At 42.4% G+C, this 13221-nt stretch overlaps 1 protein-coding gene across 1 annotated transcript; it reads left to right on the top strand.

Moving 5' to 3' along the window:
* The first annotated feature begins 7516 nt into the window (after positions 1-7516).
* LOC121175399 (urotensin-2 receptor) lies at positions 7517-8608 on the top strand. Its single transcript, XM_041029162.1, has one exon. The coding sequence runs from the start codon at positions 7517-7519 to the stop codon at positions 8606-8608; it is 1092 nt and encodes a 363-aa protein (XP_040885096.1).
* The last annotated feature ends 4613 nt before the right edge of the window (positions 8609-13221 follow it).

Raw genomic sequence — 13221 nt, 5'->3', positions numbered from 1 at the left:
ATTTCTACATCTTGATCTGGAATAAGTCCTGTTCATAAATACTCTCTCCCTTCAGGTCAGTATTTGGGAGAAGCAGCAACACTGAGCCCCTGCAGTAACTGCTTCGCACGTAGAGAGACAATAAATTTGAACAATTTTAGTTGTACACTCTGCCACGTATTCTACCTGAATTATTGTTATGACAGTTCTTTTTCTAAATGACAACAATGGCAAAGAAGACAAGTCTAATTTATCAATACATGCATGTTTATATTCATGCAGCTGTTCACAGCATTATCAGTCAGTGAAAGTTACAGATTACAGTGCTACAGTCCCACAGGCAGATGTGGATGTTAAAAGGTAAAAAAAAAAACAATTTTCAGGTCCACCCACTGGACTCTAACTTGTTCACTTCAGCACATTACCATTGATTTTTATGAAGCCATTACTTGTGCAGATTTAGCTTTAAGTTCACGGCTGTTGTCTTGCTTAAAAGACAAATCCTCTCCCGAGTGGCTTTTACAGATTGCAGCAGGTTTTCCTCCAGGATTTCTCTGGGTTTTGCTACATTCATGTTCCCCTCCACACCTCTTCACAAGGTTTCCAGGACCTGCAGCAGACAAACATCCCCACAGTATGATGCTGCCACCAGCAGTGGCAATGCTAGGGATGGTGGGTTATGGTAACTTTACTGTCACCATACGAAGGCATGTGGGAGACTTCGTCTCAAAGTCTCCCACATGCCTTCTGGCAAACCCTAGCCCAGATGTCTCGTGAATTATTTTTCACCAGTGGCTTTCCCTTTGCTGCTTATCCAAAGAGCTTCTGTCAGACTTACTGAAACTTCCTGTTAAAGACTGCTGACAGTGACATCCATGCATTATCCTGAGGAACTGGGACACTGTGGAAAGACAGATTGCCGTTCAAATGTTTTTGAATTGAGCAGCATAAATGAAATTCCATTAACCACCACTGTATTTGGGTGGCAACGGAAGTCTGAGGAAGATATCTCAAAACACTGGCATGTAAAACCTAAACATAATCACATAGTTAGATATCACCAGAGTTAGTAAGAAAATGTGTCTTATGATCAACCAGAATCACTTATCACATACAGGTGATCTCCATTCAAGAGGTTTTAAGAGATGTTACGCAACTGCTAAAGGCAATTTGCTGCACTGGTGATGATTTATGTGTCACTGTAAGAGAACTGAATAATAATAATAATAATAATAATAGGGATTAGTAGGGATTCGTTCTCACCTTCCCTGTGTTTCTTATTAAAATCCTAATTTCACTGTGATTCTATGTTGTAAACAATAAAAGGTGAAAAATGTAACTTTATATACAGACATTTGTATGCTTCACAGTCACCATGCGATGACTTCTGAATTGGATGTGTTTATATTCCCTGAGTCTAGCTTCAGTGTATGTCAATATTTTCCCTCTGCCTTTTCCAAGGCCATATTCAGGCCAAATGTATGTTCAAATGGACGGTGAGAAACAAACTGGAAGTAGTGGGTCTGTTTGGACACGTAGTGTTTCAAGACTTCCCCCAATGTTCAAGGAAACAGCATAGTCCAGAAGTGTCAGTCAGTTGTACTTTTTGTTGTACATTGTCTTTGTGGAACTGTTTGGATTTTTGTCATCAACATACAGGTATTAGGTATAAACTGACATCTCCAACAATAGCTCAGTGGATATTTGCCATTCATCTACATTAATATCTATGATCACAGATTGTGGATTCAGGACACTGAATGGAATAGAACGTTGCTCTTAAAGTGAAATTTAGTGTGAAATTACAATTTTGAGGTATTTCAATTTTCCACTTTCACTGTGGTGGAAATTATGTGGAGCATGGTAATGGAGGCCAGCAGAGTGTTCAGTTAGCAGAAAGTACTTGCTCTGAGAAAGCAAAAAGTACTTCAAGGAATGAAGAGTTGCTTGAGTCAGCAGTTGCATTAGCCATGCATTGATCTGCACCCTTGTTTCTGGAGAAACAATCTAAATTAGTCAGATTAAACCTAACAGCTGGAACCAAACCAGAGGCACGAGAATTGACGTGGTGTATCTAGAGAATGGTCAGTCAGGAAGCTGACAAGGGAGGAAGAGTTGAGCAGGCTTAGTGTCGTCGGAGTCAAACAACGGAATGAGCCACTGAAAAGGCTGTTATGATAGAAAGAAGCAGACTAATACTACAACATAACAAAGAAAAATAAACACACAAAGACAGGCAGCATAGAAAACTATAGGTGGAGATGTGTGATCAAGATGTTAAGTGAGGAGAGTACAGTGAGGACAGTAGAGACTCCATGGAAACAAAGACAGGAAATTAGAACAAGCAGGAGGAAAAAAAAAAGGTCAGTCCTTTCAGTTTGTCAAAGAGATCAGCATCAAGAGGAGGGGAACACTGACAGGATCAAACGACAAGCACGAATACCTGCGGTGTTCAACTCAAGTATTCAGCTATTTCACAGGTATTTTGAGCAAGTGGATGAAATACAGAGGTGCAAAGACAGTCAGGTGTAGAATAGTTTTGTTGGCAGGTTTCATTCAGGAGATCAATACCACTCTCAGGCCTGTGCACTAAATATTAAACTGGAGCATCTGTTCATGCCTACTTATGTTTTTCCATTCTTGTGCTGGGTCTAAAATTAGCTTTACGCGATAAGTCAACTTACAGCCTATAAAACTGCATCGTGCACAGGTTACCCAGTATTTATCCTGGCTAAAAAGCTCTGACTGGCTCGGTTGTTTATTAGCTGGAGTAAAGCAGGTCTCATTTTTGAATGTTTCTTGTGCTATAGCAGGAAACAAGGATGCTCAGGTATGTGTTTGACTGCACGGGTGAAATATACATGCATACAAGCAGGGGGAAACAGCTAGTTCACTAGTTTCCTGGTGCTTACAGGCGACAAGCATTGATTTGTGCATTCAGCTAAACACAAGAGTCAACATCTCCACAGTGTAAACCCGGATCTGCTAAAACCAGCTGCAACCCCAGGCCATGCCTCTGCTTTTCAATCATCAGCAGAGGTTCCTGCTTTTTTGGGAGGGATAAGCTGTTTACATGCATTCCTGTGTACACAATTAGACAAAAATACTCTGAATATCACTATGGAAACTAAGCATGTAGAGTCAATATGAACCAAGAATAAACAGGATAAGATGCATACATGCACTTCATTTAGGATACAGTAAATCTGGAGTTATGCAACACGAGAATCCAGAGTCTCAACACTAAGTTTTTATGATCCGAAAATATGCAATGAATCCTCTTTTCTTAACAAAATTAGATGCTTGCATGATTATAACCACATTCACATGCAATCTGAGGGAATAAGAAGAATATACACTCTGATTAAGATAAACAGAAGACCTCTTTAATCTATCCAGACATCTTCAGCCCGCTGACAGATCACTTCACAACATGGAAACCGCTCTTGGCATAATGCTCTGTACAGTATAGATAATATAGAGTAGCAAAGCTGTTCAAGACCATATTAAATAAGTTCAAATGAAAAAAAAAAAAATGCCATTCAACTAATGAGTCAGACCTTTCCACATGCTGGTGAGTTATCTCACAATCCAGATATAAAGCATCTCGTAAATAATGCATCAAACAGCTCATCTCTTTTCCATCTGTGGCAGCTGCTGCTGAACACTGAGTCTGCTTTGCACAGTCCAACGGCAAATGTTTCAAGTTGCCAGTTCAGAGGACGCATCAGACGTGAAGTCATTTCCTGTTCCCCGTCAATCGGCTGACGGTACTGTGACAACAATCTCAGCGTAGAAACTTTCTTATTGTACAGTGAAACTATTTTTCCATAATTACACAACAGTGATTTATACCCCCTCCCTCCCTTGTCTCTAAGTGTGACTTGCAGAATGTTTCACTTCTTGCATAAGACTTCTCAAGCTTATAGCGCCCGAAAATAGAGCCTGGCCTTGACTGCACAAAGCCATCTCTGCTTGAAGACGTTCTGTACACAGAAATCCTCGTCTCCTCATACTGTGCAGACAGAGGTGACTATTTTTTTTTTCTTCAGCAGAAAAATACCATTTCTTTCTACTTGGCTGATGCTTTCTTGTCTGCACTCTTCGCCCATCACTTTCCCTCCCTTTCTTCTTTTGACCTGTCACCCTGATTCCCATGATTTGTGGGCCTCATTCCATTCAAATCCTATTTAATGTGCAGTCAGTCCTCTGCGTATCAAGTCCATACATGGGAAAATCCACATGATCTCTTTGCTTTAGCTACAGTGACATAATGTGTAAAACACAGTACTTGTCCCCGTGGGACCTACAGCACTCTGCTTCCTTCCTGCACTGCGGGATTTGTGACTCGCTTTTATCATGCTAGCTATTTTCTCTTCAAGGGGGGTTGTTGTTTTCGCCCTAACTAATCTGCAGTGAAAGGTGCAAAGGTGTGTCCAGAAGGCACAGTGAAATTTCACCTCATACAGTTTGGGCAAACATTTGACCACTTGATGGTTTGTGCTGCTGCTGTAGTGACTCTTTGGTAAACTGTAGCAAGTTAGCAACAAATAATCTCAGAACACAGCAGAAACTCTTTTCTCTAATTTTGCTCAACGTTTTCTACACTCACAACTCACTGTACACTCACACAAGTAGATTCATGAAGCCCCGGGATTGGTGAGAATTTTTTAAAAGTGATGAAACAATTTCAGCTTTAACTGTCACATCTTCGCATTAATTTGTTGCACCTGAAATCTCTAAGTCAACTCACAACAACCTGCACAGCTGCATCGGTTTCATCCGAGCTTATCACCAGTTTCATGGCAGGTTGTTTCTGTAAATATCGAACACTGAGATGATGTCCTATTCGTAATCCCGCCCTCAAAGCTAAGAAAGTGCCCGCCACGAATCAGTCATCAGTGAGCACACAGAAAAATCAAAAGACGTGGGCAGTGAATCAGAGGTCTGTGGAACAAAGGTAGTTTTTTTTTTTCCTACTCACTGAGCTACAGAGTGATATTTTAATGAGCAGGTCCACACAAGGATGGTCATTCACACAAGCATGCAGGTGACTCAGTCTCATTACCGCCAACAGTTTAATGCCAATCCAGTAACTGACAGTTGGTGGCGGCAACGTGGAATGAAACGTGTGTGTGTGTGTGTGTGTGAGCAAAGGTGGAAAAGAAGAAGAAGGATACAACAAACTGAGATTTTAAACTAAAAACAACTGTCACTGATTCATCACTACGAGCAACCACTCTATCATTACACGCAGATGTTACTATAGAATCTGCATTAGTGCAGCTTTAAAGTACATTCATGTTTTATGTGAAATGAAATACATTCAACATCTTTGTTAGACCTCAAGGACACATGAAATCCATACTGATGATAAAAGCTGAATATGAACATAAATATATTTGTTTAAAAGAAGATTAGTACATTAGATCAGTACATATCACCTCTGCATATTCCATATTTCCTCAGCAACCCAGCTTTACAACTGCTCCAAAATAAAAAAGTGTAAAGCACTATATTTTCAACGACAGCCTTTTAAGACTCCACCAACACTCCACATTCAGACCTCTATTGTATTGTGTTTGTCACAATGCTCCTGCTCATCTGCAGCTTGAACCTCTCATATCAACAGCAGGATTTGAAGGACAGCATGATGTAACACATAAGGCAGGATCAGTCAGACCTTTTTGTCTTTTCACAATCTGCTTTTTCAAAAATTCAAATTTATCCGAGTCTCATCATCAGTAAGAATCTGCCTGTAAAGAGGTACGGAGCCACACGAAATCAAAGGAAGTTCAAGTGTTCCTGCGAGGTACCTGCTGTAACAGCACAGGCAGGGTGTTCGGTTTCATACTGGAAACCGCGTCCTGTGGCATCTGATTCAGTCAGTGGGATATGGGGTTGTGGGTGAGCACATGTGGGACGGAGGGTGGAGGATGTGACAAGCAACTGAAAACAGACATTACAGTAACAGACTATACAGGGTGTCAGTTTTAACTGTCACCTCTCTTAACCCACATGTCTTTTCCACTGCACTTTCAGTCCAACATGGCCCAACTAATGACTGGGATATTTCTGGCTCCAGTGCTGCTCTGCTCCATGAGCCGAAACTAAAACTGTGACTGATGCACACACTCTTCGCACAGAGTGCCAGAGAGTCTCTTTCAGCTTTCAGGATGGATGGTATAGTACCAGAGTCAGTCTCAGAGATCAATCACCCATGGATGGATGAGCCAGAGGACACCTACACTGTCTGGGGAAGATTATTGGCTCCTGATCGGTGGCTCAGAACATATTCATCGATTTGGGAAGATAAGAGAGGCTGCAAGAGAGCTGCAAGTCCAACAATGAATTGGAAAAAAAATGACAATAAAAGGAAAACTTTATGAATAATATTGGGGACGTAATGTATGTGTTGTCTGTTTGGAAACACTAAATGAACACATGAGTCTGCTTCCTATTGGAAGCAGTGATGCTTAAAATTCCAAACAAATAAATCTGGGCAACAAATAATTTATCTGATTGGAAAGTAGCTGTTTTTCTTCATTTATTTCTCATACAAAAGTGTTGTCCTTGAAGATGAAGAACAACTGAGCTCGCTGCCTTTATTGAACTGGCTGTCTGAACTGAAGCGGGAGAATTCATGAATATTTCTGTAAAAGAAACTGAGCAAAGTGAGATTTTGTCCAACGCGGTCTGAAATTATTCCCTGACATTTCAGCTTCTCTGCATCAGATGATGATCATCTTTGATCATTTTAGACGAACCTCTTTCACAACTCCATGACAATGGCTGGAGTAGTCATTCATATTGCTATCATGCTGAGGAGCGGACTGGCCTGTGAGCACATGGAAGCACATTAATTGGATCTCTGCTACAGCAACAGAAGCTCTCGGTGTGCGAGCCCTCGCATTTTGTAGCGCGTGTGCACATGTAGTCAGCGCGAGAGGAAAGATGAATTATCCATGCTCGTCCTTATCAGACTCGTTTGCAGCGAGAAAATGGCACAGAAATGGCACATCGGAGATTAACTGGGGGATAAAACGCGCTTTTTATAATAATCAATGCAAAAAAAAGTCTGTGCGTAAAATTCGCTCTTTGTGGTTTTAACTAACCCATCCTCGGTTCATTTTAATACACTATGTCCTGCTGCAGCATCAGGTGTATGGTCAGTGTTGCCAAACTTTTAATAAAACATCTGAATCATTCATCCCTGCATCTCAGAGGAGAGCATCCTCTCCTCTCCTCTCTCCTACACTGTGCCACGAACCGTCTCTCCTCCATTTGAAGGGATGCACAGTGTTTACAGTTGCACCCATGAGACGTTTGAACATCTTATACATTTTTGATATAAGGTCTCCAGTGTGAGTGTTACGGCGCTGACGTCAGGAGCAAAGAGCAGCGGGCAGCGAGGAGGAGAGGAGGATAAGGAAGACACAACCTGCGCCGGTGCGCATCTTTCCAAACTTCTCCAGCGGAGTCCAGGAGCACGGAGCCAAGACAAAAACACCAGGAGAGGAGATCGTCGGGGCGAGAGATGAATAACAAGTCTATCAATTTAAACACGGGTCCGCCGCGGGTCGGCGGTGGCGGCGGCTCCGGGACTGTGGATCATGAACTCGTTATCACCTCTACTTTCGGGACGCTTCTCTCCGTTGTCTATATAATCGGAGTGTCGGGGAATGTGTACACACTGGTGGTGATGTGTCACTCGATCCGCTTCGCCACTTCCATGTACATCTCCATCATCAACCTGGCTCTGGCGGACCTGCTCTACCTTTCCACCATCCCCTTCGTGGTGTCCACCTACTTCCTAAAGGACTGGTACTTCGGGGATGTGGGCTGCCGCATCCTGCTCAGCCTGGACCTCCTCACCATGCACGCCAGCATCTTCACCCTCACTGTCATGTGCACGGAGCGCTATCTTGCCGTCACCAAGCCGCTGGACACGGTGAGACGCTCCAAGAGTTACCGCAAAGCTCTGGCGTGGGGTGTATGGCTGCTCTCTCTGTTCCTCACGGTGCCCATGATGATAATGGTCGCCCAGACCACTAAGAACACGCCGGACGGGGGTGTGAAGAGGATGTGCGCGCCCACCTGGGCGCCCATGGCTTACAAAGTGTACGTGACCGTCTTGTTTGGCACCAGCATCATGGCACCGGGGCTCATTATCGGTTACCTGTACGTCAAGTTAGCCCGCACTTACTTAGAGTCCCAGCGCAACTCTGTGATCAGCAAAGGCAGCAAGCGATCACCTAAGCAGAAGGTGCTGATAATGATCTTCACCATCGTGCTGGTCTTCTGGGCTTGTTTCCTGCCGTTCTGGATCTGGCAGCTGCTGCCTCTGTACCACGCCAAGCCGCTGAGTCTGGCCTCGCAGACACACACCTGCATCAACTACCTGGTGGCGAGCCTCACTTACAGCAACAGTTGCATCAACCCTTTCCTCTACACGCTCCTCACCAAGAACTACAGGGAATACCTGAAGAACAGGCACAGGAGCTTCTACAGGTACACGTCCTCGTTTAAGCAGCGGCCACCCAGCCTCTACTCATCGGGGAAGTCTGCATCCTCCAGCAATCAGTTTGAGTTCAACTCCGAGACGCTGGTCATGGGGACGCTGAAGTGACTTATGTGTGGCGTGGAAGAGAAGAGAAAGCTGTTAGAGCCGCAGTGGGTAGGTGATAATCTCTCCGTTACGCACAGGCCGGTGTCAGTCCGTGCGTAAAAAATGCGCCCTGGTGACCAAAGTCAGGGACTTGGTATTTTCCTCACAGTTCATTTATCAGTGCGGATTATTTTCCAGCATCACTGCTCTCTGGTCACAATAAAACAGTTTTTAGTGCGGTAGAAACGTCTGACCGTTTTCGCCTTGAGCCCCATTAGTGCTGACACTTCTCTCTGCTGCGCTGCTTCATTTCCGCACCCTCAGCAGAGGAACTGATCCCGCAGTGCTGTGTCAAACACAAGGTCTCAGTGCTAATTACACACATTAAACCATCTGTGTTAAAAGCAGACGTGATTTACAGAGTATGATGTTAAGATGTCACCTATTACTTTACGGTTTTATTTGAGAAGGTGCAATTTACTGCAGCACCTAACTCAGCTTAGATAAAGGAGTGTAGTATATTCAAAGGGTAAACATGTAATATAATAATACTTTGTAGAAGTATTGGGGGGGCTCTGTCAAAAATATGCTGACCTGCCAAGGCTGGATTACCACTCAGGCAGGCAACTACTCAGTAGCTGCAGATGGCCCCAGTTTGTATGGCAATTATATTGCAGTAGTTTTGGTAATATACAGCACTAAAGCACAGTTTAAAACTGAAATGGTGAAGACTATGTTCAGGTGGATCCTGGATTTTCTTGACGGAGTGTATCCAAACCAAATTTTAATATTTTTAATATTCCCACTAGTGATACAATTACACAAACAATATCTGTAAAAGAAAATTGCATTTAATAAAATTATCACAAACTAAATGACAGCAGAAAAACAATCTGATCGGGGCCCACATCTTATTTTTGCCTCACCGCCCTCTGGACCTCATCTAAGAACCACTTGTATAAACAGAAGTGTTCTTAAGTGACACATACCAGAGGTTTTAAGAGCATTTGAGACACTGGTCAGTTTTCTTGTACTCTAATTTTTTGCTGAGTAAGATTTGCAAGCACCGCCTGGTTAGCTCAGATGGTAGAGCACTCAATCTCTCGGGGTCGTGGGTTTGAGCCCCACTCTGGGCAGCACCTTCCTCCCAGGTGGTGGGCCCATGGGCGGAGGAGGTAGGACTTGGTAGAGCATGTTACTAAGTAGTGTGTTACTGTTGTGAGAGCAGCCATACAGGCAAACCTCACAGAAAAAGGTAACAGAGGTTTAGGATAAGAATACAGAAAAGGCTCTTGCACGAGGGCCAGTGTTTATATATATCCTGCCACCACCAAGTTTCCAATAAGTCCAGTGCAAACATAGGCCTACTCCCATGCTGGTGTAATGATTAAAATGTAGTATTTTTGATCATCACAAATTTATTATGGAATATGCATAATGGACGCACCAATGAACCACAATGTCCCTGGCTGAAGTCTGACCAAGGACCTTCTCTCTCTCTCTCTCTCTCTCTCTCTCTCTCTCTCTCTCTCTCTCTCTCTCTCTCTCTCATCCCTCATTTCCTGTCATCTTGCAAAGACATAAATGCCCCCCCCCCCAAAAAAAAGGAATAGACATCATGAAAGCACAATAAAGACTAAAATGATAAAGCTCTTAAAATTACATTTTGACACAGCACCCTTCTACAAGACACAAGCCCATGCCATGTTCAACTGTCCTAACAAATATGAAATTAATCAATATATCAAAACTAACTAGCATGATGTGAACTTGGAGCCCTGTGATCCTGGGGCACTTTGTTCAGTTAGTAATAGAGCCTTGGACATTGGGGTCCTTATACTAGAAGTTCACTTTTTATTTACCATCCCATCATCTCAAAATAATCTATTTCTGTAGCAGTGCCACCGTGGCGAAAGCCAGACGGGCACTTTGCTTTGTGATTTGAGCCCTCAGCCGGACCTCAAAGGCATTCTCTGGCAGGAGGTGGAAAAAAAAAAACACTCCACCTGCATGGCCAATCGCTTTCACTGAATTTTGCACACATCCTCCCACAGAGGCAAACACACTTCCCTTACAGAGGTAAACACAGTGCCAGAAACACCTACAGCTCAGACCGAGCGCTTCCAACTAGGCTTTATATGCTCTGTTTACTAGACTGAACTGTGGCCTACTTACCTGAATGAGGGTGATGAATGACACCTTTGGAAAGTTGGAGCTTTGTTTTACCTCTACATTTAAATGCTATTCACCCAATTCAGTAACTGATCACATGATTTTTCTTTTATTTTTATTTTTTTGGCATCCACACGGACTTGACAGTCCCTTCTGTTCAGGATGTTCCTTTAGGCAGGTATCTTAATGAGTGATGCACAAATGTGCCTCATGTTTTATGGAGAGTTCATAACTCTTTAATTAAGATAGCTCCAACCACTGAAAGGAAGCTCTTTTACTTTAATCTGACTTCTTATCAGCTCACACAACCATCTGCTATAGAGTCTCTGTCCTCTTTACATTCACCAGGCAGGGATATGAAACCCAGCAGCGCGTACACAGAGAGAGAGAGAGAGAGATGGATGGTAATAGTATTCATGTCTGGACAAGGCTGCTGTGTTCCTCACACACACACTTAGACAGAAAAATGTCCGATTTCTTATAATTATGAGCTGAATAATATCTACAGCTGTGACATTTTCAAACTAATGTCCCAGGTGGGATTGTACACTTTGGTGCACTTTGACTTTTGTGTGTGTTTGCATTTCAAATGTCACAAACTCATACATAAATTGATTGCAGCCAAATCCCTTGGTGTTTGACAAACATTGTCACAGCACAGATGTGGAAAAAAATGGCAGCTACTTCTTTCCTTTTCTCTCTTCTCCACACACTGTTTGACAAATCTTCACAGCATTCCCACGATGCAAATTCAGATGCGATCTGGTCGGTGGGAATTGTCAGCTTATGGCTGCATGAATTCAGCTTTCATGAGAAACCTATGAGGGATTTGTTGATTTCTCTCTTGAGCAAGCAGCTATCAGTTCATCCCAGAGCTGGAGGGAGGCACAGAGAAATTAGATAGATGAAGTAATTAGTAATATACAGTATAAAAAAACGTTATCATCTTAACTAACGCAGTAATTAAACCACTCTTTGCATCAGATGGTGATTGGCGTTAAGTGAAGCTCCACATTTAAATGCCAATGGATCATTAATTTAAAATTAGGTAACAATAAACACGATATTTCCCTAAAAAGGTGGAGTTACTCCTCTAATTAATCAGAAATAAGAAACTGCAAGTTTCTACAAAACTACACTAATGTGGGCATTAGTTATGGCCCTTAGATCAGTTGTTCATATGTAAATATTATCATTATTGTAGCAGCTTTAATAATTCGGAACATAAGTATCTTTACACGCTGTTCAGTCCTGGCCCCTGAAGTCACTGACCAATCATATCGAATCACTCATTTACGTGACCAATGTCATGTTAACGCTGTTTCAGGCTCCTCCAGAGCCACAGAAGACCTCAAACAGTAGTTTGTAAGGACTGAGTTTTAATCCTTATGACTGATATACTAACTTGTAAAACTGGTGTAGTGCCCTTTAATGAATATGAGAACTGGAAGATAAAAACAGCTTTTTCAATTAAACTTCATATATTCACTTTGGAGACACTTTGAAGTGTTTGAAAATGATATTCACAGTTACAAGGATGTGACTTTGAAAAGACAGAACACACTGACAGAGTGAGTCACTTCTTCTGGTGTTATTAAAATCCAGTATCTTTACCGTTTTGGGTGAGATCAAGGTCACACGTTGCATTACATTTACATGTGAGATATTACATTTACTGCCCAAGATATGTGGGACTGAACCGCCATCCACAGCTCAGGTCCAGTGGCTAACAGCTGTGTGTGTGTGAACGGCTTATATTGGCAGACAGTTCCAAGAGTTTCATTAAATGCGGATTAGTCGAGTCAGCAGAGTCAGAGTCTTCACTAGATCTTGTGAACACTGAAATGTAATGGGGCCAGTTGGCACAGGCCAATGATAATAACGGTGCTAATCAGTCACACGGTGCCATTAATTACACAGCTCTAATCGTGGCAGAAGTTTTTCGAAACTGAGACATTTTATCCTGACTCAATTTTTTTGTCCAGATTACCTTAAGAATTCCCTAATTGTTTTCATCGCTCACGGCTAACAAAGGATTGGTTATACTTTAGCTGCGCTTTAAAAGTTCAAGCTAAGCACGCTGCCTTCACACTGTACATTCCAGACTATTTTCCTGCTATTGAAAATTCCAATGACACCGATCTCTCCACAGTTTATTGTCCTCAGGTGCATCAACCAGTACTTGGCTCAGCAGGTTTGTCAGGCTTTTGGATTTCTCCACATGTTTGAGTTTGTGATTGTATATGTTAAAAGTCAAAGCATAATGTTTGAAAGTGAATTGAACAGCCAAAAGAGGTTGTGGTAGGATGAAATACAAGTTTTTTCCTTTTCATACTTTTATTTGAAGACTAATTAGCTCTACACTGCAGTACAGGAACAAAGCTGTTTCTTTATTTCCACGTCATCTTTATTCTCTTTTAACGAATCACTGAGCATCAGGTGCGTACAGTATTTAAGGTTCT

Source organism: Toxotes jaculatrix, chromosome 21 (genome assembly GCF_017976425.1).
Source record: "Toxotes jaculatrix isolate fToxJac2 chromosome 21, fToxJac2.pri, whole genome shotgun sequence".
In the NCBI taxonomy this organism is placed as follows: Eukaryota; Metazoa; Chordata; class Actinopteri; family Toxotidae; genus Toxotes; species Toxotes jaculatrix.
This window is presented reverse-complemented; position numbering and strand designations above follow the sequence as displayed.

Bases quoted from the DNA above. Each gene is read 5' to 3' on its own strand.
- LOC121175399 (XM_041029162.1), top strand. From the start codon at position 7,517: ATGAATAACAAGTCTATCAATTTAAACACGGGTCCGCCGCGGGTCGGC.